General features: G+C 33.7%; 3 protein-coding genes and 2 long non-coding RNA genes across 7 annotated transcripts in view; 3 read left to right on the top strand and 2 right to left on the bottom strand.

Moving 5' to 3' along the window:
- Positions 1 to 13: 13 nt before the first annotated feature.
- Positions 14 to 3820, bottom strand: LOC105253215 (chitinase-like protein Idgf4). 2 transcript variants are annotated; one of them, XM_011261088.2, is made up of 7 exons: positions 3629 to 3820; positions 3102 to 3242; positions 2092 to 2342; positions 1586 to 1889; positions 1309 to 1471; positions 1175 to 1216; positions 14 to 767 (listed from the first exon to the last, which is right to left on the bottom strand). In XM_011261088.2, the coding sequence occupies exons 2-7, from the start codon at positions 3217 to 3219 to the stop codon at positions 305 to 307; spliced, it is 1341 nt and encodes a 446-aa protein (XP_011259390.1). In that variant the 5' UTR covers positions 3220 to 3242; positions 3629 to 3820; the 3' UTR covers positions 14 to 304. The 2 variants fall into 2 exon arrangements, with proteins under 2 accessions (XP_011259390.1, XP_011259391.1); XM_011261089.3 differs by lacking the exon at positions 1175 to 1216 and having other exon boundaries at positions 3629 to 3819.
- An 895-nt stretch (positions 3821 to 4715) lies between these two features.
- LOC109610123 lies at positions 4716 to 12243 on the top strand. The gene is made up of 2 exons (XR_002192638.2): positions 4716 to 4915; positions 12146 to 12243. It is a non-coding gene; the product is annotated as an uncharacterized LOC109610123 (long non-coding RNA).
- LOC105253219 (Golgi integral membrane protein 4) lies at positions 6852 to 18897 on the bottom strand. 2 transcript variants are annotated; one of them, XM_020028123.2, is made up of 7 exons: positions 18556 to 18897; positions 12944 to 13126; positions 12163 to 12626; positions 11723 to 11833; positions 8560 to 9020; positions 8306 to 8421; positions 6852 to 8229 (listed from the first exon to the last, which is right to left on the bottom strand). In XM_020028123.2, the coding sequence occupies exons 2-7, from the start codon at positions 13122 to 13124 to the stop codon at positions 8174 to 8176; spliced, it is 1389 nt and encodes a 462-aa protein (XP_019883682.1). In that variant the 5' UTR covers positions 13125 to 13126; positions 18556 to 18897; the 3' UTR covers positions 6852 to 8173. The 2 variants fall into 2 exon arrangements, with proteins under 2 accessions (XP_019883682.1, XP_011259392.1); XM_011261090.3 differs by having other exon boundaries at positions 11723 to 11836; positions 18556 to 18895.
- Positions 12956 to 15716, top strand: LOC105253218. Its single transcript, XR_889362.3, has 3 exons — positions 12956 to 13135; positions 14188 to 14268; positions 15333 to 15716. It is a non-coding gene; the product is annotated as an uncharacterized LOC105253218 (long non-coding RNA).
- A 793-nt stretch (positions 18898 to 19690) lies between the features above and the next one.
- Positions 19691 to 27554, top strand: part of LOC105253220 (titin homolog) — a 36639-nt gene continuing 28775 nt past the window's right edge. Inside the window, 1 exon segment of the mRNA XM_025411041.1 lies at positions 19691 to 20587. The gene's annotated coding sequence lies outside the window, so the exon portion shown is untranslated.

The raw sequence follows: 27554 nt of genomic DNA, 5'->3' as shown, positions 1-27554 counted from the left end.
ATGAGAAATGAACTTTTGAATAATAGGAAAGCATCGCTATTTTTATTATCACCGCGATCAATATGTATATAACGACATTACAATTCTCGTTAAAATTGTCTTGTTGAAAAGTTTCTTTCTCGATCATTAAAAATCTCAATAGTTTACTCGTCAAACAATATATAACTTCCGTTAACAAACAGCGGCTATCATACAAAATTTATTAGAGACAAATGCAATTCCTTCAGCCGAATATGATAATTGAATACTTTTCAATACTTTTGACTTTTATTTCGGCTATCATCCGATCGATCCTCGTTCCATTTTACAATTTGTATTTAGCTCCTCTGACAATAGGATATGTGTCGCCGGTGCAAACACCTCGGAAATCGTCCAGGGACAGATCCACGATTGCTACACCGCCGAGTCCCTTGGATTTCACGAAGGCAGCCTTGTTGCCAGCAGTGTCCGGATCCTCGTAACCGACCCAGATCCCTTCTGCTCCGGTATCAGCGTTGTAAGATTGATAAGCGTAGCTGCCATACTTCTTGGACGGATCACCGACACGTCGCAATCGTCCCGCCGCGTGTTCAGTCAGCTTGGCGCATACCTCGGCGTAGGAGAGCAGCCCTGGTTCGTTGGTCTGGGGTCCAGGAGCACCCGGGCCATCGGTCTCGATAGGTGGCACGCCAGAAATCTGGCTATCGGCCGTCAATTTCCACGTACGAGCGTATGTGGGGATGCCGATAACAATCTTGCTACCCGGAGTGCCGTTTTCCAACCAGTATCTGTAAAATTATAAATTACTTTTATTAAATTATAAAAAAACATATAGAATATTTTTAGTTTTGATAAAATTAGGAAGATTTATAAAGATGGCAAAAAGGGAAAAAATAAGAAGAAACATTTATATTTGGATTCGAGATATATCGATTAATGTATGTCACTGTACAGGCAATTAGAGGCAGTAATTGTCCCGATAAATGAAATAAATTACGCATTACAATTTGCTCAATGTATAAGTTATACATGAAAAAATAGAATTTCATTTGTATGAGAAAATTGATAAATATTAAAAAATTAATGAAATTAAGAAATCAAAAGTGGAAATTTGTTTAGCATGCGTTACGCTTTATATATTATTAAATTGTACTATGTGGAAAAATAATGTCAAAAAAAAGATAGACAGGTTTACCTTGCCGAAGCATCAATATTGTCATCCCCCACGTATCCGTAACTGTCATAAATTGATTGTATAATATATGTTAAAATATATATATTGAAAATACTTTGGGGAGGGTACATTATGAGGGGAAAAAGCAGGTTTACCTTTGCGCGTTATCGATATTGTCATCCACCACATGTCCGTAACTACCGTAGATTGGTGCCGGGAAATCGGCCTCTTTCGCACTGCGTTCCGGTGTTTTTTGATCAAAGGCGAAAATATGCACAGCTTCGATATTGGGTGCTAATAATCTGGCGTCATAGTAGACTGTCAAAAGAAACATAATTGTGTAATAAATCCCGAGATAATAATTTTACATCATTTCGATTATTATTAATGTTATTTTAATTTTTTTAGATTTTTATTGCAAGATATACTAACCGCTAGCGTTAACATGAGGCAACACAGTGACAGTCAGGGACTTGAATCTCGGCCTGAGTTGCGTCTTGAGATCACGGACCAGAATAGTGAAGCCATCGCGATGCTCCTGCTCCTTCTCATCCTTGAACTTTCCGTAGCCCAATTTCTTCTTGAGACCGTGCCAGAAAGAACCTAAAGCGCTGCGCTGCTTTTTGGGCCTGACTGGTGGAAACTGCCACGCCAGATCGATTCCATCAAAGTCGTAGTCATTCAATAGACGATTAACGGAATTGATGAATTTCGTTCTTCCTTCCGCAGTCTCGGTCTACCAATCCCAGGCAAATATTTTAATTCTATTTATTTTTCTCACAATTTTATTTGATTACATATTCTAATTTATCATTCTAATTATTCCATTTCTATCACATTAATTACGGTTTTTAATTGCTTTAAATATAAGAGATTTCTTGATATTTTGAAAATTCAATATTGAAAATTGATATGTAGGACAACAAAATTGCACTCACCAATACGAGATACTTGTGTTCCTCATCATAAGGATCCGAGTTTCCTCCGACACTCAAATAGATCTTCAGATCAGGAAACGATCGCTTCAGCTGCGTGGCGAGTTTATAATACGAATAGCCCGATCCGGTATCTAAACTCGGCGAACCGGAAACAATCTCAAAATCGGAATTGATGTGAGCGTATCCATAGATCAGATGAGTGCAGAGAGACAAGGCTTGTCTGACATTTTCAATTTGAAACTTTGCCGGACCTGTCAAGGTAATAGTAAATTTCCATATATTTCGACTATTTGATAATAAAAAATAATTAATTTACATGAAAATATATTAAACAAAAGCGTGTGATATTTTCCAATTATAAATTTCTACGAATTATAAGTTTCTATGAAATGTGTGTGTTGTGCCATTCGCGCTTGACCTTCGTAACATAAGTGTGATAAAAACTCTTGTAAATACAAACCGAAGCTTCGATTTATAATCGACTGTTGCTGGTTTTAAATATGCGAAGAATGAGAAATATTATACGTATGATTGAGAGAAAAATTTTTTCTAAATTAAAGTAATAATATAACTCATCGCGTTAATATAATTCGTTATCCTTTACAATTGCATTTTTAATTAAATTTAAATTTAATAAAAATTATATTCAATATTTTTCTCGCCATAAAATTTGAGCAAAAAGAAGCAGAAAATTAAGCCATCTCAACTTTAAACGATGTGTTTTGAAATCGATATAAAAAAATCGTTTTATATTAATTATGTTATTTATCCCTAAAATAATATAATGAAAATTTTAATTTGACACAACATCATACTATTCTTATATATCATTGTTAATGCTTTGAAGAAAGAAATTTCATGTTTATTCGTGACACTTGATAGCGAAATTTTCAATTTACTAAGAAGTAATTCAAGATAATAAATGTTCTTTCAATAAATTAACACGTATATGATTAACATGTATATGTAACATGAATATCAATGATGTAAAAAATTAAAAAGTGACGCACCTTCTCTTTCATAAGCAGTACTATTCCAATAGCAGACTACCTTGGTGTGCTCGTGAGGATCTACGCCGAACACAGTATGAATATACAGCACCGCGAAAATGACTAAGAGTGCCTTCATCCTTGTTGTCTAGAAACGCGTAGCTGATCGTTTTAAATATTAATTAATAAATATTAATAGACTTTATTGTACGATGCGAACAGTACGACAATTAAAAACATTGATAACACTTCACTTTTTATAATTTTGCTAGAAACAAAATATTTTAACCAGTAGCGCACTGTGATCATCACAATTATAATTTAATAAAAAAGTCAAATATAAAAAGATCTTCCAATATAAAAAGACAATTAACGTTAAGATTTTTTATTTATTTATTTTTTTGTATGATTTTATGCCTTTAATTGAAATGTCATTTTAAATTATTAGCTTAATAAATTATTTTGTTTCTATTTAAATTGAGTTTCCGAAACTTAAAGTCTTCTATTTAACACTTGATGATTTCAAATGTTTTTCCTTCGTGACTTACCTTCGGTAACGAAAAGAACGTACTGGCGCGTCGTTACTCTCCGTCAGGGACTTTAAAACCTCGATTCGATCTTCGGTTCAAGTAGTGGGGCCCAGTTGATTACGTCAGTCCCGTGATTGTTCGTCACTGCGTATTGGTACATGTATCTATATGTATGTAACAGTAGCCGAGGTGCGTCGCACGAGAATTCATCAGATGACAGTCGAAACTTATACACACTAAGTGACCCAAGGTCGAAGGTTGCGAAAAAAGTATGAAAGAGATGAAATACAAATGATTGTGCTATCAATATTTTTCGTATTATTAACCAATATTTAATATTTTTCGTAAATTAAGCGATAATCGGAAAATGAATGACATTTTTTTAGAAAATGTGACATCTGACACATATTTTCTATTTTTCTAGAATGTGAATTTCATCATAAAATTTATTCATAAAACTTATGAATAAATGCATCGAAATTATTCATAAAATTCGTGCTCCATATACAAAGAGAGAGAAATATACATTCGTAACGTTAGAAATATATTGCGATATCTTGTATGCTTGTCCTCGAAAAAATATTGATTTTTGAGAGCGAGGCTTTATCCCTGTAGGCTTTGAAGGATCGCTTGCTGACGCATATTGTATAAACGATCAATGTGGTTTTCCGATTTATTCTGAAACGCATCCTGCATAAAACTCTCGCGCGTTTACATACTTACTTTACATATTTTATCTCCTAGTTTGCAATAATATTAACATGACACTAAATGCGATACTCCAGCTGCGAGTTATAAACACAGACTCGAAATATGTTTTAAAAAAAGATAGATGAATTATAAAATATCGAAATTTCTTTTGCAAAGATAAATTCTTAATCTTCATATTCCATAATTGTGACATTTATCATTATATTTAGCGTTATCGCATTCTTTTTGTTAAACCATGTTTTCAATCTCAATTTATACAACTTGCGTTTTATATTTTACTTTCATAAATTTCTGAATATTTTTAATATTAAATATTCGCGCAATTTAAAAATAAACTGTCAATTTATCTATTTCTTCGATTAATATATTTAGTCATTAACTTTTTTTACAGAGCAATAATTAGTGCGCAAAAATTGCTGATGTGTGTGTTCTTCTAATCTTTCCAAAGAGGCTCGTAAGAGGATAATTGGACACGACAATTTAGTACGACATCCATTCCGAGCATTGCCAAATATAACTACTTGTCTCAGCGATTCTTCACTCAAAAGATCATTACTAATATTGCACCAATCTTCTAAAAATATTTTACAGAAGGTAACATCTTTTTTTCTAACATTATTTCCTAACTTTATGACTAACAGAATAGAAACTAGAATATAATATAACATCACAAATGATTTTTGTACTTGATGGTAAACATTATTTTCATAATAATTAAAACAATTTAAGAAATGTCTAAGAAATAATTTTAAAAAAATGCTTCTTATGATGCTATTTTCAAATCTAAAACGTATTGATTCCCATTAATAAAATCCCTGTTTTGGGGCACACAAAATAAAACATAACTTTTTAATAGAGAATTATTGCAAAAATAAAATTTAATTCTTCCAAATTCTTTTCTTGAATATTCATTGGATATTCGTTGAGTATTGTGACTCTAGACGAGCGAGTTACTGCAGAACATTTGATAAACAAGGGGAATTATCGAGTTGAAAAAGATTAAAATGACGATCATGCACGAGCACATTTTAAGTGTATTTGTGTTCTTGATTCCATATAATTCCAATTCTTGATTCTATTATAAAAAGTCTCTCTCTCTCTCTCTGACTGCGGTTCACTGAGAATAAGGTCCGCGATGATAACACGGGCAAAAGGTTAAAATAAATAAATGATCTCTCTCACATCTTGAACGCGAGAAATGTGAAAGCATACACAAACAAATTTTCCATATATTATTAGACTAAACAAGATATAACTATATATAATAGTTGGTGAGAAGTGCAACGAACAATATAATATGACAATATAATATAATATAATATGACAATTAATACAAATAAAACACATATTTACAAAAAAATTAATTGAAAAATTTTTGCAATTATTACGCACTGTTTTATAATTTATCATCAAATATATCAAAAATTATTTTATAAATAAATATACTTTCTAGAAATAGAATTTCAAAAAAGTTTTAACAGAAAATAGATAAAAAATTTTATGAGTCATGCTTCTTTTTCGGGCAGTTATTTCAGTTATCAGTTTTCGACAGTTTTATTTTATTTTTTTTTTAGATAACCTATATGAATCTAAAATATATATCTAAACTATTAAGCTATTAAAAAGAATACATAACTAAAAGCTATTAAAAAGAATACAAATTTATTAAATGAGATGTATCCTTGAAATAATATACTTTATATAGAGAATTCAAAATACAAAAGGAGAAAGAAACATATACTACAGATATATTTCAGAATTTTTTTTCATTAAAACACATCTGAGAGAAATTCATTTTTCCAATTGTAAAAACATTAGTTTTCTGCGCAAATGAAGGAAGAAACGTACCATATTGATATGTATATCGGTTCTCAGAAACCAATCTGTCGATGACAGATAGAAGACATTAGTATTGCTTATGTAATGATAGTATGAATCAGAATAGCTAACAAACAACGTCTAATATGATATATTTATCCTGTGCTCCGATAACTATGACCTTATTCTCTAAATGTATAAAAAAATAATTTAATTCATTAATATTTTATTTTTATGAAATATAAATAGAATATTTTATTTTGTAATAATTCTTCTTTAAAAATTCTTTGACCAATTTAGGATCCATTTTTTTATAAGTGAAAATTTCGGAAGTATTATTTATTATTAGACTTATTGTTCTTTCATTTTTAGTATCACATTATAACTTTGTAATTAATATAACAAAATTAGAATTATCTAAACTCTTCTTAAAATTTATTAGAAAAGGTTTATTAACTTATTTAAAAATTTAGTTTATAAAGCTTTCTTTTTCAATCATATCATCGATAGTTGATGTTTTAGCATATCTCGGTATATTTCCGTTAGAAAGAAATCCATCGCATATGAAATGTACGTGATTATGTTAAAATCATTAATAGTTTAGTCTTGAATTAGTGATTTTGTTGATAACAGATATATATTATTGTATAATTCGAGACAAGCATACCCTTAATTGTTGGAGCATAAAACAAAATTCCAAAGGCGAAAAGTCTGTTTTTTAAATGCTTTTATTAAGAAAAAATCGTTTATGTACATTTACAACGCCTCTTTGTATATGTTTATATATAACTGGATCTCTAAACTATAACAAAATTACGCTATGCTCATCATATATGTGAAATGCTTAAAATAAACCTTTTTAACAGTTAAGTCATAAAGATTTTCAATAATCATAAAATTAATAAGACGTCGAATATTTCGATCACTCTTCTACAATTTGTTAGATTTAATTTCAGCAGATGTTAACTTAACGATATGTTAATTTCTTTATATGTATGTCAATTTGACATGTTTATTTTTAACTGCATTATTAAAAATAACACAATTTGACAATCTATAATTATTAGCGACAATGATATCGAGGAAAACAAGATTAAACCTTATTAATGTATTCTTTTAAAATTGAAGAACTCGATTGTCGCCATGATAAGAAGGGGTACCAGAAAACAGGATTGGTTTGCAGTAGCAGAGATAACTTTATATTATGCAATATCACATATATGTTGTGGTGATTTACGATGAATTCTCTCTCTTTCTTTTCCAACAATAACATTTTTTAAATGTAAAAAAGATTGGGCGGAAAATATCCCAAACTTTTATTTACATTTATACAAAATATCTACATTTATACATTCCGCATCTTGCATTTGGACAAGTAGTAAAAGAATTAACCATTTGTACCATGAGACGCGTGAATATTATAAAATTAATATAGAAAGAAGTAATTCGCGATCAGCTTCGATATTTATTAGATGAAACATTTTTCTGATAGATTTTCTCGTGAATATTAATTTATTCCGAGAACATTCGATAAGTTAACTCTGCTAGTGCAATAAATCCAACTTGACGCACTTGTATTAATAACAAAATCATGAGTGTCTTAAGTAATAAGTGCGATTAAGTCACTCTTGACTATTCCACTCTATGCATCTCCGCTATGGATCTTAATCTCTAGAAAAATACAGTCTATCTTCTTTTCTTTTTCAAGAGCTCGCATTAAATTCTCGGGAAAAGATTTATTAGAACCGTGTAAACATCAAAGGCTCATCGTTGACGTTTATACACCGTATTATTATATATATTTATTTAAAATTTCATACGACTTTTCGAAACATGATTCATGTTCTCTCCAACTTCTCACGAGATAATCATTGAATGATTGAATGATTCATGCAGATTATAATGCATAATAAGTATTTTTTACTGATGAGATGATCGTGAACATTGGTCAAGTCGATTATATTTCAGACGATTTCCACTCATAGAACTCGACCACCGGTCGCGTAAAAAACTTTCCAGCTATAATGTTGACTTTTATTCCCGCTTATCTTGCTTCAAATTATGCGGATACTCAAGCATGTCGCCCTCGTCTGAAATTGAAATACAGGAATAATTTCACGAATCACGCGCAATCGATTTTATACTCGATCGATCTCATTAAATTACCTTCTCCCTCATCCTCGCCTTCCGCCAAATGAATATCATTCTTTTGCTGAGGTTCTTTATCATAGTCGCCGCCATCGTACTGATCGTCACCGCCGTTAGCTTGCCCATCGTCTAATCTAAAATTGGAAAAAATTATTTATAGATTTAATTATTGATAGATTTTGAATATATGTATGTATATCTTAAGATATATAAATTGCAATTAAATAGAATTTGATTACAGTGTTAATTATAAAAAAAGAGCTAGGACTTACCCAGAAACACGACCCAACTGCTGATTGAGTTCTTCGCCAATCTCTTGTACTCCAGGTTTCACTCTTAACCAAGCGTCGTTCGCTCTCCTCTCAACGATCAGATCGCCAACGTGTCGCGCGGGAGGATTCGCGGCAAACGGAGGATCGAGATTACCAGCTTCGACCATCGGCTCTTTTTCCTCCTTATTATCCGCCGAAGCGAATTTTAACGGTGGCTGCTGCAAATTATTGTGAGCCACCGCGTCGTCTCGCTTTTGAACCTCCTCCTGACGTTGTTCTTCGACTTTCTGTTCGATGATCTCCGGAATCGGCAATACGCCGACCGGCAATTTGACCTTCGACAAAGGTCTAGGTGGTAGCGGGGCGATCTTGTCGACGAGAGACGGCGACACTAAATTAGCGTTATTCGCTACGGTAGAGTTTTCCATTTTTCGCGAACTCGCGGAATCGCGCGCTGTATTCTGAAAAAAGTTTTTCACAAGATTATATACATGATAGGAAATATACACTTGCAGATAGGAACGCGACAATTATACTCATGTTATATCATGAAACCGGTTATAATGACAATTGTCATTTTTTAAATAAATGCACAATAGTATTTCTGAATAAACAAAGGAATTGTACCTTCAGAATTTACTGCTATGCAAGAAAGCAGCTCGAACATTGCAATATTTTCAATTTTTCTTTATTAATTCAACTTTTTTTTTATCAATAAAACTTTAGCGGATTTCTGATTCAAATGATGTGATCAAAAGCAATTGTATAAAAAGGAAGACTATTTATTCTCGTGTTCAATTAGTAATTGTTTAAATAACTATCATCTACAAAGCTGTATAAGTGATGACTAAAGTGTAAACTATATTAAGATCCGGAGTTAAAAATTAAATTATTAAGCAGTAGAAGAGGAGCTATACTACACATTACATAAATAAATACAAGCTTCTCTCGCAGTTCAACAAATTTCGAGCATTCTCTAGCTTGGCAAAAATAATAGATTCAGTCTTATGCAATATACATCAGTGATACGGTAAAGATGCGACGCAAAAGTTAATAGTAGCTAAGTTGTTACGAGGTTGCCAATAAAAATACAAGCATATAAACATAATAATAATTTATTAATGCATTATAGGACACAGATTTACAGGCACATTCAGGACAAGTCACGAATTGTTATGTATAAAAAATATATCATATTTCTAATAACAGAAGTGAATCTTGCAGAAAAGCCGCAAAAAAACATTTGTCAAGAAAATTATATACGTACATAAAAAAGTAGAATCTTTACGTTCCTTAAACATATGATTCGTTCGTGAATTGTATATCAACAAAAATATCTATAAAACACAACGTCAACAATAACAAAAAATAAAAATAAAAATGTTTGCAAAAACTCCAGTTATAAAATAATCTTTAGGAATATTTATCTTTCTTACTTTCTCTTTTAATTATTTTTCTTAGAATACTTAATAAAAATTATTATTAATGTTTACAAAGACTTTTTAATGCTATTTGCACAATATTGCAGTGTTAAAAGCATTTATTTTCAAAATGGTATTAATATTACGTGTTATAAGCAGATGTATATGTATTTAAACAGAAATTAAATGTTTCTTTAAGAACGATTTGTTGCTGCAATAATTAAGACACAAATACTTATTAATAATAAACAATATATCATTTTTTATCATGTGTATGACGTAAATCAAATTATTTGAATTACATCCATTAATACGTATACGTTAATATGTATTCTCCGAAACAAATATTCAGAATAAATACTCTACATATATGTAATAAATGCGCGATTTATAGTAACTTACACTAAGAATCAGCCTAACTTGAAGCAATGAACAAAAAACAATTTAAAAAAATAATATATAATCTCATCTTATTTATTATAAATATGCATATAAATTATTAATGCGCATTAGCTGTATAACTTATTTATTTATCAAAAACAAATTCTATTATGTTTAATTTACGGCAGTATTAGAGAAAGAGATTACATACGTCCAAAAAAGAAACAGTTATTCCGAGAAACCACCAGTAAGAAAATAGAATAATTTTATTTTTCTTTTTTTATAATCCCATCACATTGATAACTATCTATTTTAAAAACCAATACAACTAAAACAATTAATCTCAAAATATGTTCATCAATCCTATTTTATAAAGAAACATTAGTTGATTTAGAGAATGAAATAATAATAACCACTTTCGATTTAAACAATTAACTAAAAAATGTTCTTAATCCATATGATTTATTGTATAATAAAAAATTAAACAAAAATAATTATATAAATTATTATATGTTATAGTTTATTAGGTAAAATACTTCATATATCATGCCGATTAAAAAAAAATCATTACTATTAATTTTTAATTAACATCTTACTATAGTCACAATTACTATAATAATAATTTTATATATATATATATATATATATATATATTTACATATTATAATAATTAGTATAATATAACGTATATTAATATAATTAATGACAAAAAAATTTTTATAAAATTATATCACATAACAAGAATCAATTTTTTACGAAATATATGTTAAAATATCTGTAATATTGCAATCCCTGATATGAATTGAAAAGAATCAAACCATAAATTTGATAACAAATTATCAAATCTATGTGATTTAATGAATTCTATCATGGGGTAGGTTATGATTGAGAATCCCATTTACTCTTTCCTGCAAAGCTTGCAATTCGTCATCTTCCGCACGAGCTTTGTCACTAACTGCTAGATTAGGCACGGCCGTGGATGCTTTCTTGATGGCAAGTTGCGGTTGTTCGGCTTGCGAACTCAACACCGCTTGATTGCCACCATGCCTCGTGCTGTTGTCCCGTCGATTCAAAGGTGGCGACATTACCTGTTTCCTTTGTTCCTCGTCGAAAAGATTCTCGTCTACGACTTTTGTATTTGGACGCTCAACAACATTTCTTTGTTTTTGCTGAAAGTCATCACCCGAAAGCTCGTCAATTTTTTTTGTACTAGTTGAAATAATGTTGCTATTCTTTTGAATCAGTCTAGTATTGTTAGTCTTCTCGTTGGCATTCTCATTCAACATTTTGTTTTCCGAAGAAGCTGCTTTTCCGTCCGCACGATAGATGCGAAATGCGTATAGTGGCTGCAACGGACTTACCTGTTGCGGTTGTGGCGCCGGAATCGGTTGTGAGTCCTCCTTCTGCAATGCTGATTGTGACGCTCGAGGAGTTATCGGTACCGGATCGGGAGATGTGCTTTTTCTATAGAACTTCTGAAAAACATGATAATCATAATACTTATACATCTTTACATAACTGTTTTTATCTTTTAAATTAATGAATATTGAATACTGAATATTATAATTGAATATTGTGTAAATATTAATCATTTTCTACACATGTATAATAATTATTCTCTAATTCATTTAACATTTTATATAACTATCAATCAAGATTGTATCCTACATTCTCATCATCTTAAAACATTATTTTATACATATTATAACTGATAAATTGACCTTACATATATATTTATATATTATATGTATAATATATTATATTTATATATTTATATGTTATAGCAAACAACAGACAATACCTTGGCGTCATCCAATTCATGCTGGAGCTGAAAGACTTTCTTTTTGAGATGATCGATGATACTATCAGTATTACCGCTAGATGCCATCAGTTCGTTGTACTTGTTTTCAAGCTGAGTCTTCTCATCTTGTAATTCCAGGTACTTGGCCTTCAATTTCTCCTTTTCCTCATGCGCCTGCCGGATGCGACCGCGTAAATCTTGCAGCGTCGTTTCCAACTTATTAGTTTCGTCCAATGCCTGCTTTTCACGTTTTTTACATTCGTCTTGTAAATCTTGATGTTCCGTTTGCAGGAGCTGATAAGTCTGTTGAAGCGAATCGAACCTTCGCATCGCCTCTATACTATCCTTATCGCGTAAAGACCTCTCCTGCGATGCACGCTGTTGCAATTCTTGCTTCACCGCGGCGTTTGAACTTTTTTCTTCGGCCAAGGACTTTTCCAACCGAACTTTGTACTCGAATATAACTAGAAAGAGTGTATGTATTGATTATCTCATTACCGAAGAATTTATGAACAAATGAGGAAAATTAAATTGTCAATAATCGACAATCAAACAACTCAGAAGAATGAAACAATTTATAAGATTTGCCATAAAGTTTTAGCATAAATTTTCCAAGTTATACTTTCCACAATAGATTCTTCATTCTATAATATAAGATAAATAGCTTTAAAACTCTAAAAAGTATTTGTTATGTTGATATTTTAAGATTAATTAAAATGTTATAACTATGAATTCCTTCATCACGACACAGCACGTAACCGTTTATAATACATTTACCTACCTTGCAGTTGAGCGGCGAGAGCCTCCTGCTGATGAGCGCATTGTTCGTGAAGTTCTTGTAGCCTGGTCATCTCCGAGACAGCGGCACGATAAAAGAATATCAGCAAAAGAGCTACTACTCCAGCGCTCCCATACAGAGCCAGGCGACCGCCTCGGCCTCTTCCAAGCCGCGAACCGCTCATCCCTATTGACAGTAAGACACATTTTCTTGCATTATCTCTTGTAAAAACAATTGGGGTTTATACGTGGATTTATATCAATATATTGCATTATAAAATGAAATATCATAAGCAGTAATTTAATGTGAGGTATAATATAATGTGATAGATCTTCATTTATATTGTGAGTCGTCTCTCATCATAAAAATATATACAGTATTCTTAAAATTTAGTCAAATTCTACTCTAATTACACTGATATAAAAAAAAAGTACAAACAACATTTATAATAATGTGGGACTCCGATAACCATACCACAAAAATTTAATTGAGTCTCCTTGATTTTCCGTTGCCAAAGCAGTTCGCCAAAAATTAATGAAATTTGTTTGTCAAAGTCAACAAATACAGAAATCAAGGACTACGAGCAAAATATTCAAATACATTAAAACATAACAATACCGTCATAAACACGATAGAGAAGCTATATATTTGAACTATATTTGAAATATATATATATATATATATATATATAGTGAATAATGGTAAGATGTGTGAGCATAATTTTAACGTTCGAATATATAGCTTCTCTATCGTGTTTATGTATATGTGTGTATATATATATATATATATATATATATATATATATATATATATATATATAATTATACAATTATTGTCTCTAATTTTATTCTAGAGATTTCAAATAATATCCATTTGAGATAGTTCATTACAAATGTGAAATTTGATTTTTAAAACATGTAGAGAAATCGAAAAAAAATAATGACGACCAAAGAGAGAACAAAAATAATAAATATGATGAAACAGCAGAAACAAAAAAAATGTACTTGCATAATTCTGCCTTGTTCACGATAAATATGTATACATCTGTTTTTTATTTAAAAATATATTTATTCGTTTCAAAGTAAAATAAAGTGCAAAATATATTTTGCAATTTTTTTTCCTTTGTAACTGGTATTTTCTCTTTTTCTTTGTTCTTGCAAAACAATCGAAATATTTTTTTTCACAATAAAGCTCGATTTTTTTCAAAGACAAAAAAATCAGTGTAAAATGATTTAAATTGTTTTCAGAGGGCACCTGTGGGCAAAATTGGACAATAGTATTTTTGGATGTCAAAACAGAAGTCGTCAAAATGCATCAGAAATAAGATTGTAAGTAAATTAGATTCTTTTAAATAGAAAATTTTTATATCATCATATCATAAATAGAGATTCTCAGCATCAACATGTATAAATATTTATTTTATATTAAATTAAGTAAAATGAAAAAGAATAAAAAACTAAAAGATTAGATGTAGTTGTAAATGGATAACAAATAATCAAAGAATGGACAAAAAGTATGTCGATTGTACTCAAGATATTTAATTATGTTTTTAATTTATAACGTAGCCTCATTAGTCTTATGAATCGTTTAGCTTTCATTTTTCTTCTTCTCCGTCTTTCGACTTCTTTTTCAGAATCCGTTTTGGAAACGTTTTGGCATTTTTGTCCTTGTTAGTCGAGCATTTGAAAGAGCCATAAAATGTAGATCTTTGACATTTAGATTTGTAAATCTTTACATAGTATGATTCCTTCATTTTTCTAGAACTGCATTTTAAACCGAGAAAAAAATAAATAAAGGAAAAATGAAATACGATAAAAATCTTTATTTGATAGAATCGAAAATTGATTTTATGTTAATTGAAATTCTTTTCATTTCTTTTAATCATTTATTTCAATTTTCAAAAGAAATAAACGTTAATTGAAAGACCAAAAAAAATTTACGCGTTTAGAATTAAAATATATTTCTAAATTTCACACAATACACTTTAGTATAATTAATTATATAAAAGTATTGATTACTAGTTTATGAAAAGGAATTCTCTGCAATTCTTTTTATCATAAAATGTCTTCGCGATTTACGGTATCAATATTTAAAATTTATTTATTATATATATATATATATATATATATATATATATATATATATATATAAATAAACTAAAATACCAAATTACATTGATTAGTAGATTTACAAGTAAAGGAATTTATTATAGCAGTCTAAGACTTGAGAATACTGCCACTTTGTATAAATCAATCGCCAGTTACGAGGATTAAATCCCATTTCACACAGAGACGGATTTATTTCAATTCATTTTAATTCGTCCATCTTTTATCGGATCACTTCGCGAGCCTTTCCCGACTCTAGCGGATTAATGAGAATTTTCATCGTACAGCACAAGGAAAGGAAAAACGGGGAGGTGATGCAGAAGGGTAGTTGGCTACTTAGCAGCTGGATTGGAGTTCACTGACATTTTGAAGCACGCGCGATGCGAGCCTTGTTTCGTTTGCGGCGACGACGACGGAGACGATAAACGGCGACGCACGTGTACCGTTCGCGCGGAAACGTGACGGCCGCTTGCTCGCAAGCGGATTCTGCCTGGCTCTTTGCATGCCTCTGGCATCCCGCCACACGTCGGATATTCACGGAATAGTGAATCCTTGATTACGTACAGTATAAAGTAATCTGGTGGAAGATACAAATACCTTCTCCAGAGTTAATTCCTACATTGAAAAAAAAGTTTGGATAAATCTGAGATGCACTTAGTAATGCATTTTTTTGAAATATTTGGTTATCACCAAGTATAATAATAATAATAAGAAAATATTTAATATTTATAAACTTATAATTTAATAGTTATAAACATTTTCTATAAACATTTTAAAAAAGAATATTTTATATTTAGTTGAGTCTACTAAGAATTTAAGTAAATTATTCCGTCTTAATCACCTATACATTTAGTTGAAACTATTTCATCATAGTTCAGTGGTGATAATGTTAACGTTTAATACTCAACTAAACGTAAAATGTACTTTTTAAAAAATATATTTTTTAAAATATTTTGTTATACTTGATAAAAACTAAATATTTAAAAAAATGCATTACTAAATACAGCTCACAGGTTTACCCAGAATTTTTTTTCAGTGTAACAAAAGGAAGAGGAGTATCGCGCTATAATAATACAATCGGTTAATAATGAGCGACAGATCAACTAATTAATCATTAAATTAAATGCATATAAATTGCGCTATAAAATTTAAGCTAATATTCCTTCTGCGACAGCTATGGAAATATTGCGACTCCAAATACCACAAGCAAATACAGCGCACACATGTATATCCATCCATATTATAAACTGTTGACATTATTGTCATTGTTGACATTGCAATACTGGATTAACCGCTGTATGTCTATCGAGAAATTATCAAATAGAATCGCATCATATTGTGAATATTTTTGATTCAATGCGAATAAGATTTATTATCAAGCGACCCATTGTTGATTCTTGAGAGAAAAAAGAATCAAATACTTATATAGAACATATTTAATTCGAAATCTATAATTCATTGACAAAGCAATTGTATTTTCTCCCAAATCTCTCAAAATATAAGTAGCAATAAATAATAGAATTTAAAAGCATGTAAGGTTCTTTGCGGCAATAAAATAAGTGAAATCTTTTACTAGCGCAATAGAATTCATTTATTCATCGATTGTCGCAATAGTAATTTTAAAAGTCATTTTAGTATCTCTAAGAAATATCATTTGTGACTATTGAAAGCGATTTTTTTGTTTACATGGAGCATATTGTTTTGCAATGTTAATTATCTCTTCTTTTTTTCTCGCAATTTTCAACAAAATAACGCGCTTCTTCTTATCTATGCAATAATTATGGATTACCTTGCATACGTCAATTAAATACTTACATTAAGTCCATTCGTATTGCATGTACATTCCACTGCATTTTTAACTTTTTATCTTTCATCTTTTTTCCGACTCATTCCATTATAAGTCTACAAAGTGTAAAAACTAAGGACAGACCTATTGACATAACATTACTATCGTGAATAAATTATTCCTCAAAGTATTATTTTTTTTTTAATTATACAATGCAGTTTCATAATGAGAATATTAGTATACAAAATCTAAAACTAAATTTACTTCGAAAATGAGAAACTAAAACGCTTAACTTTGTATTTGAAAGATAAATAGTATAGTCTAAAATTTACTTTAAAAAATCGAATACATATTTAAAGCATAAAAAGTTCAGTATTATGATAGTGCTTATATAAAAAGGGTGATTTTTAATTAAAAGAGTCCAAGTCATGAATCTGTTTTCGGAGTAATTTAAAAATCGGTAATTCTCCAATAATTATTCCAATAATATCTTTAGCAAAATATTGATCAATTATGCATATTAATTATTTATTATCGTTTCAATATTCTTTCGATTGCAATTCCTGTAACGTTGTATTTGAATGCGTGCATCGCGACATATATTTACATAACATTTAAATTTTAATTAACATTTTATTGAATTGTAGAAATAAGATGGATTTGAATACGTATGAAGATGAAGAAATCTATCTAGCGTGGATCACTTTTTTATCTGTCGTGTCGGATTTATTAATACACGACCATTAAGGTGAGACGATGCGACACGTAGACCAGCCGCGTGCCTTCCACTCGATCACCCCGAAAGCGACAGGCCGACAATCCGAACGAAAATTCCCTAAACCAACATTGGAGAACATCGCAACGGACACGTGGAATTGCGCGGATGACGTTTCATTCATGAAGCCGCCGTTGATCTTGCCGAACTGTCAACGTCGTCGTTGTAATCTAGAATGGCGAATAGCTAGCACATTCATCGCGAATATCCCATTATGCGAACTTTGCATCTATTAATTATTGCAATGATGATTTAATATAGTCATGAGTTAAAAAAAGAAAAATTCTCAATGCGCATTATGCGTTCATTCGTATTTATACGCGAAATGAAGATTCGTGATGCACTTCTGCAAAATTAACTTTAATTCTCATTAGTGTAAATAGCTGTTTAAGCGGTTATTAAGAAGAAACTGTTATAAAAACGTAAATTATTATAAATAATACAAAAGACATACGAAAAATGTATTCTTTTATTAGAGAAATGTGCATTGACATGACTTAAATCATGAATTGAAAATCGTAAACTTTCTTACTTGTAAAACATACACTTTTGAGAATTAATGTATAAATGCTGTAACAAGAAAAATATTCTTTTATCCGAAAGGAACGTGTCATTTTACGATAAGTATTAAGATTACCATAATCACGAATGCTCATAAAAATTAACTTAAATTCTCAGTAGCTGAAACTTTTACCAATAAGAATTTAATTAAGAAGGTAAATGACACCAAGTAAAGAAAAAGAATCTTTCAAGGATTCTACGATATAAAATATTGACAATTCACTTACAAGAGATAACCTCAATCTCCGTTAACCTAGATAGGAGAAACGTAAAAAAAAAAAAAGCGGCATCGTGAAGGAAGAAGAATCTCTATCGCAAGGGTCATATACATATGTTGACGCTCTAGAGCGTCGTTCGGTTATGTTTACGACACGCGTGACACACGTACCTCGTGTATCCGGTCGACGGCGAGCCGTGCACTCAGCTCTTCTTCATCGCGCGTCCTGGTGCGTCGATCGCGGCGACCGCGTCGGTGAGGAAATGGCGATGACGCGTCGCGCGAGAGAACGGCGACTCTTCGGCGGCTCCTCCTCGCGGCGGTGCTCGTAGCGACGATGGCGGCGTCGTCGCGCGGCACCACGTTCGCATAAGGACGAGCTCGCGCGCGCACGACACTCGCGTCGAGGTCGCGGGAAACGCGGGGCGAGACTATCGCGGGAACGTGGCCGGCGACTCCTCGTCCTCGCGTCGTCGAGAGTAACGCGCACCGTGAAACGGAAATGCACGCGGCGTAGACATTCCGCGATCTGGCGCGACTGGCGCTGACGCAGTCACCGCGCGCTCCACCAATGGCGATCGAGCGTGCGGCGCCCGAGCGACCTATCCGCGGCGAGATGCGTCTGCTGCAAGTTCACGCGGTTCTCCATCGGACGGGGCGTCTTGCGGAGATCACGATCGAGGTATAGTTTATTTTTTCTCACAATAAAATATTAACGAATAAAGACAAGATGTGTATAATAACTTGTTGTCAATTATTTGTTATTAATTATTGTTTTGGAAATGTCTCAGTTTGAGTACTTTGGCAGCGCTATCATAATTGCATTTTACCACCATTTTCGATTACAATAATTTTCTAATTTATACATCATTATTTACATGTTTACACGTTGTTTATATTTCCTTGATATAATTACTATAATTTAAATAGTATTTATTTTATATACTATTTCTACCGCAACAAACAAAAACGAAAAATTTCTTCAAGGATAAAAAGTTACAGTCATTGCATGTCGAAAGTGCATTTTATGTTTACAGAGAAACAAAGCGATGATAAAATATCCTATGTTTATTATCATAATCTTTCCTATTTTTATCTGTCAAAATATAGCTTGTCTGCCGAGCGTATCTGTCTATTTAACATCTTTCAATACAAATAGAGATACGACATGGAGGCAACGATAGCGAAGAGAGGCGACGAAGAGAGAAAGAGAGAGAAAGAACATGTGCGCCAAGGAGGAAGGACGAGTCGGCGCCTGCGCGGCGCGCAGGAACTTTGGTCGTCGGCGCGATCGACGGTTGGCGGCGCTGCGGTCTTTCGAGGCAAGGCTCCACGGGCGACGGCTGCTCAGTCAGGGATCTCGTTTGCATCGTGTCGGTTCGCGAGGACTTGGGTGCCATCGCGAGCGGTACGAAAGAGAGAGAGAGAGAGAGAGGATCAACGCGCACCCGTCGCTCCGTCTATCCTCCTCCCACCCCCTCTCTCTCTCTTCCATTCCCATTCTCCGCCGCCCATCGGCTCGGAGTGTGTCGTGTCCGCTACCGTGCGCGCGAGTGTCGTGATTTTCGCGAGCGAGCGATTCCGGGACGAAAAGGGACGTCCACCTCGCCTCGACCACGCATGTGTACGTGCGCCCGCGTACATGTGTACATACGCGTAACGGCGCGTCGTCGCGCGAAAAGAAGAGAGAAGGAACGGCCGGAAGTAGGAAACCCGTCGACGGCGGACGTGCGCTTTTATTCCCTCCTCCTACTCCTATCGTCGCTCTCTCTCCCCGTCTCGCTCTCCCCCGCGCTCCGCCCGCTCGCGCTCTCCTTCTCCCAGCTCCTCGCGCGCGCGTTCTCTCCTCGGTCTCTCGCGTCGGTTCCCTCGTCTCGTCGACGGCCGTCGGGCCGCGCCGAGAGCCGCGCCTCCTGGACTCGCGCGCCGCCGCCGAAAACGGCCATCCTCGCCAACGCCGGTGACAGTGTGTCATGTTGTGCCGCTGCTCGAGTGCTGTGCCCGTCGATCGCCATCCTCGTCGCGAGTCCCCGTCGTGCCGTCGGCAACGCCTGTGACTGTGACCGTGACTGTCGTGCCGTTACCTCTGCCTCTGCCTCTGCCTCTGCCTCTGCCTCTGCCTCTGCCTCTGCCGTTGCCGTCGTCGCTGCCTCCTTGAGATGTGTGCCTCGTCGATGCGCTCGCCTCCGCCCGCGAGATGCTGGTGAGTAACCCCTCTCCCGTATTATTCGCTTACGAGAATCGTCATGTGCAGGAGTTTTGACGTCGCCGGAGGACACCGAAGGTGTCGGGCAATGTCGAAGCCGACGGCGATGAACGAGTGCATCGCGTGCTTCGCCACTTTTATTATTATTATTCCCGCGAATCTCTCTCGATATCTTCCTCTCCCCCCCTTCGCTCTAGAAGCCTCAACGGGCTTAATCTCTCTCCTCGACGCGCTTCTTTTTTTTTTTTTGCCCCAAATTATCTCCCCGGAGTGAAAGAGGAGGGGGAGGGGGGGAGGGAGAGAAGTCCGCCGAACTGCTCGATACAATCTGCTCTCCTGCAATAACAATCTCTGCCCGGTCCCCTTCCCCCTCCGCCTCCCCTCCCCCTCTTCCCCCCCGCGGGTTTGCACCTCCTTCCCGCATATATTAATACCGACTTCGCTCCGAGAATCGTCCGTGACGTGGAAAAACAACGCGGATCCCTCCGGTCCGGGATTGCGAAATCGCGAGCTCTGTTTTCTATCTATCGATTCCTCTCCTCGAACGGTACGTGGCCGACGTAGCCCTTGGACCGGCGCTTCGCCTCCGTCGCGACGCGACGCGAGTATCCGGCTCGCGAGAACGGGAGGTACGGTTTGTCGCTCTCGGGTTGTCGGACAGATTTCCCGTCCCCGTGGAAAAACGTCGCGTCATCAATCTCCGGCGAGGCACGACGACTCGGAGTCGCGGGACGATACAACGGCCTTCGGAGATATCGATTTTTTCCGCAAGCAACGTCTCGCGTCGATTAATTTCATCTCCCGTGGAAGATTAGAACGAGGGCCCCCCGCGTGAAAAAAAAAACGACGAAAGGGATCCTTGGGTTCGATAAGAGATTCGTGACGGCTCGACATTCCTTTCCAATCGCCGTTCCCTTTCTCCCACGAAACTTTGGAAAATGGACGTTTCGGACTAATGATTTGTGACGTGTCCGAAATACCCGATCACCTGTGACGCGTCCGAGGCCCTCGGCAAGAACAGGAGCGGGATTTTCGGACGTCGCCGATTCCTCGCGAGAAACGTAAGTGTGCCGCGTAACAGTTGCCACGGAAGAAACGCGGCATTCTGCTGGACGATTGATCGTATCGTAAAAGTGCACCGTGAAGATGGATGAGCCGTTGGGTGGAACGGGCGCTATGAGTCATGTTTCCTTCGCTTTAAGGGAGAAAACCGGAGCAATAAAGCAATAACGCTTCATAAAACAACTTTGTCAGGTCCCCGTCGACAGAAGCAGCTGCAATGTTATCTCGCGATGTCAAAATAATTACGAGACACAGAATTTGTCGCACGTTACAATATCGCTCTCTCTCTCTCTCTCTCTCGTTTACTCCGTCTTTTATTTTCTTTTCGACTTAGATCCTATCCTACTGGTCTTTTTATTATTATTTCGTTCAACAAACTTGCATCTTGCCTCCGGTTGTCCGGTTCGATTTTTCTCCGTCCGGTCGAGTTGCTCCTTTCCGAGTGAATCTTGGGCTTTAACAGGGTGTATTATTTTGACGCGTGAACTATGGACACCAACGGCGAACTTTTTTCGGAACGCTTGTCATTAGTTAAGGCGAAGAATGCTTAGCGTCACTGCGCAGTAGGACGAGCCTGGCCCCCTCGCAAATCGACGCTAACATGGTGGTTCATTCCGATCTTTTCGGAGGCTTTGCCGATCGCCTAGATACACACCGATGTGCTAGATATACACATTGAATCCGTCAATGATTTTCGCAATCATTGCCATTTTGCCACAAAACCAATCGAAACACCAACTTGACATTAAAGTTGAGCAATTTACGATTGCATCATTTCGAAGCATATGGATTAATGAGCGGAATAACTAAAACGTAAACTATAAATAACGTCGTAATCAATTAAATTGGAATGTTTACTTGCTTAGCTAGACAATAATTGTTCAATTCGGTACAAGTTGGAATTTTCTCAAAATTTTATTAATTTCCTATTTAACAATTCTTTATATTTTTCATTTATATTTTTATAAAATTATTCGACTTGTAATTTCGAATCTAAAGGATTCTATTTTAATTATTTTTCACTGGTTGAAATTGTATTCACTGTATTGCAGATTTCGTTTTCATGAAATTGTAAACTTTTTGCAAAAAAATCTTCCGCGATAACTTTCAGAAATGAATCGATATGCTTCGGCTTTAATAATTCATTATACCTTTGTCCCTTGTAAGAGAAAAAGAAACGCTTTCGAGGATTATAATTTACAAGTCATAATCGTGTGCGTTAAATCTCATTTTGCAGCAAAAATCCGCTGTCATATATCGCGTTGTATTATGGAGTTTTTTTACGTCGATATAAGATCGTAAGGGGTTAAAAAGCGAATCAGGACGCACGCGATCGCTTCGTGAGTTCACGTACTCGTCAGCACGTTTTACACACGTTACACACGGCGTTACGAGGGACGGTAACCAATCTTGCCGGCCGAGCAGGGCTTCTCAAAGTCTTCGTTGGAAAAAGAGAAAAATGGGCTTTGCGTTGGCATCAAATTTGCAAACCCCGGGATCTCTTTTTTCCAAATTTTTCTTTTCACGCGGCTTTTTATTTGGCATCGCACGCTTGAGTCCTCAACGAAATCGAATCGATAACATGGAAATAATATTTGTCATTTAGAGAATTTTTCATTTTGAGAAGGAAAGAGAGAGGGTAAGATATTGAAAAGTTTGTAAGGAATTTTTTTGTAAAATCCAAATTTTTGTTTAATATTTGTTACGATTTGCTGTAAAGAAAGAAGAGGAATTTTAAGTAATTTGTATATCGTGCACTACAGAGAATAATTATGAAAGATAATATAAATGTCTCATTTAACGCCAACATATTTGTTGAAATGATTCTTATAATACATAAGTATTCTCGCGTGTCACGTAAAAACAAGATAGATAGTTGCATTTATATGATATAAAAAAGAAAAACAGCATCAATTAACATAACAATGAATATTCATTAAGAAATAAAACGTAAAATTATATATCTGTCAAAATTCTGATGGAATATAAAATATATTAATTAAATTACATTTTATTTTAAAATTTTATTTTAAATTTAAAAATTCAAGAAATTACATTGCATACATAAAATTTAAAAAACGCTGGCAAAGATATTTTGTTTACAGAGTTATAATTTTTCCTGTTAAATATGTATAAGCTAGACTTCTCTCGAAAGTCTCGAAATTAGTACGAGTCGAGTTTCGAAATTCTGAAAATTCCGATAAAAAAACATTGATTTTAAACAGAAGCTTTTCGAAAGTGCACACAGAAAAAAATAAGTGTCAAATCAAAACTTATATACTTAAACTAACGCGTTCATTGTTTCGTATATACGCAATAATTTATAATCTTCTTAGAAGAATTTAATAATTTCAACAATATTATAGTCTTATTTTAATATTGTAATTGTCATCTCGAGAATATCTAACTATTTAATTCTACTTTAAGAAGATTATAATCTTTGATTTAAAAATGTTATTTTCTATCTAACATTGTTTCTTTTCCACTCACGAAAATTAAATCTTAAATCATAAGAATATATTTTTCTCGATTAAATATATAAAATGGCTTCGTTCAAGTAAGCAATTATTCAAGCAATTATATTTTTCTTTAACTAACACGCAGTGTAATCTCATTTCAAGATTTTCATGTTGAAACTAAATATATTTTCACAACAGAAAGTCCTTTCTTTCTGTGCAAGCATACATTCAAGACTAGCGGCGATACATAGATATTACGAAAATCTTTGGCGGAGCATGTGACGCGGTCCGATGTGACGTCATACATTCGGGATGACGTTCGAAATTCGAGGTACGAGAGCTGGCATGTGTCCGCGAGGAGTCGGATCTCTCTTTGCGAAAGAGGCGTCGACGACGGCGACCACTGATGCCGGCGACGTCGATGTCGACGACGCCGCTGCCGCTGCCGTTGCAAGTAGGTCAACTGGACTCGCGCGTTGCGGAGGCACAAGGCGATGTTTGCGACCGCGAGACCGTTTCACTGTGTTCGCAGCGCGACTAACGGAGGCGATCTCGCCTTAGCACGATGCTACGTTTCACCGATCTCTCGATTTAATTCGATAGAGATCGACTTGTGTGCGAGAGAGACCGCATACGCACCGATTACGTAATATTTCAGCCTCCGAAATGCAAACGAAATGAAAGCACACGAGAACAAAGTGTTCATTTTGTTAAAAGCAATTATTGGATATCATATTAGCTGTATAAATTAAATTTTTTATTCTCTATTAATTTTTAATTAAATTAAATTTAATTAATAATTTAATTAATTTTCTTCCCTGTCATATATTTTGTAGTAACAATCTTCAGTTTTGTAGGAAACTTTGTTCTATTACCTCTCGAGTATTCGTATTGACGTCACTCGGTGCATTTGTAATCGTAAATGGTGATTTTTCAATAACAATTGCGGTAGTTACATACAATTGTCGCGGTGCTATTGTCGTCTTCTTGCTGTATCGCTGCGGTCATGTATGTAGATACTATACATGTTTTCTTAATTTATACATTATCTCGGACACAAGAAAGTAATATTTTTCTTATTGCCTTGCGGAGAAAAAAATATATTCATTGTTAAGAATAATAAGTTAAATACATCACATATTATTATCTCAAATTTAGTGCCTCATTATTGTTTGATTTAAATATATATTCACAAAATTCCCATTTTAGGAAAATCTAGTGTTCACATCAAACAATAGCAACTGACAGAATCGTAATAGAAAGCTAAAGAATGGAAAGTAGATAAATAAACATATCAACAAGTATGAGCTCTATAATATAAAGTAAATACACAGCATTAATTATACAGGTTTAGATTACATTTACATTATTATGGAAATACATCGATCGATCGCCAAGCGTCGGGCAAGCACCCCGAGATTATAAATGAATAGAATTTGAAAAGCCCATAAGGACACGTTATGTGCAAGAAAAAGTTATAACTCTTCCAAACTTTCCTAAATAGGATCTCGCACAGTTTTGCCGAGATTTATTACGTTTTTTGAAACATCTACAAATTTCGATAAGCAAAAAAAATATAAGTTTTCACAATTTTTCGACCGGCAAAGTCGAGGCATGAATAAAAATAGAGCGTACATTTGTGAACAAATTTTTTAGTAATTTATTAATGTATTAATTCTCACGCGTGAAATATTCGTCAAAATTCTGATCAACGATTTGTCAAATTTTTTTAAAAGTCTCGATTTAAAGAAACAAAAAAAAAACAAAGAAAGATGAAAAAGATAATCTCACGTTTGTCTACACTTGTCTTTATTAGTCTCAAAAGAACAACGTTACCTGCAACGGAAAATTAATCATACTTTATGTAATTGAGTAATCGAGAATAAATAAATACATATTTCGGCAACATTATTAATGATAGATAACGTTGATGTGTCATGATAGATAAGGACGATTTATCCAAAATAATCTGCGATTAAAAAATGAGTTTACGCATCGATAATTCGACAAAATTAAATTAACAACGAGATAATTTTATCTTTAGGATTATCAATATTTTCTCCAACAGCTTCTTTCTCGAATATCGATAAGTTATATTGACGATCGTTTCGTCTTTTTTTACGAGTAATATAAAATTTATTTCATGAAAACAAGATATTGATCGGAAAGAAAAATTGAACAGAATCACGATGACTTTAATGTTTGACGCTATGCGTAGAGAATATGTCGTATATTTTATGCTAATTATTATTATGTAATGATAATGATTGTAATTTATTTTTTTTGCATAAACATATAATAATTTTTATATTGCTCATTATCTTAATGATTTAAAAACATTGCGTGAAATATCGACAATTAATTGCAAATTAATGTGATTTTTTAAATTTGCACGAAATATATATACCAAATTATATCAATTTATCATTATTGCATAACATTTAATTATTAATGTTCCTCAATAATCAGAGATAACGCCGCGAATATTAATACAATACAATTAATATATTATATAATACATGATATCGTAAAAGATCTCCTTATTATTTTTATCAGCAATAAAAATTATCGCACAACGATAAAAACCATATTATTGGCTACTAGTATTGGATTTTCCGCGTGAAACGAAAAGTCGAAAAAGCTAAAGGTCGTAAAATTGACTTTTATGGACTTTTCCATTCAGGAATGCGGCATTTCAACATTCCTAGCGAATGCTGGAAAGTTAGAACGACGATTGAATTTACAAACATTCAGCTATTAATTGAACGAGGCATTAAAATAAAAAAATATTTTATCGTTAGATGCATTTTAGAGAGACTTATAAGTATATGGGCTTTAATATTTTCTGCACATTTTCAAAATTTAACAAAGATGGGAGCAAAAATAAAATTGTTGCGCTTTCTCTCTTTCTTTCTCATTAAAATATGACATTTAAAATTTTATTATCATTTAAGATTTTATTATCATATATGGAGCTGTAATTAAAGTTTAATTATCATACAATTATATTCATCATATTATATTTTTGTGTAAAAGATTATACGAATAATTCTGTCTTACTAATTAAAACTATATAAAATTATGAAATGTATTAACTGTCTTAGATCTAATCTCGATACTCGTTTATAAAAATATTACGATAAAAGAGTTAATATTTATAGATTTAAAAAATATCAATAATAGACTAGAAAGTATCGATTTAGCTATCTCTATTCTCTTGATGCATTCTTCCTCATTGTTACTTTTATTGCAGACGTCATCCTTTGGCGTCAACAACAAAAATATTCAGATTTTTGTCATATATATTATACTAATGAAATATTGATATTAATTAGACGAGTCCAAAGAGTCCAAGATATTTATTATTGTCTCCTTCATTAATCTCGTATCGACAAGGGCACTCGTGTAGTCGTCCTTGTCGCATAGTGATTGTCGGATCCGAT

Source organism: Camponotus floridanus, unplaced genomic scaffold (assembly GCF_003227725.1).
Source record: "Camponotus floridanus strain SB8 unplaced genomic scaffold, Cflo_v7.5 scaffold37, whole genome shotgun sequence".
In the NCBI taxonomy this organism is placed as follows: Eukaryota; Metazoa; Arthropoda; class Insecta; order Hymenoptera; family Formicidae; genus Camponotus; species Camponotus floridanus.
This window is presented reverse-complemented; position numbering and strand designations above follow the sequence as displayed.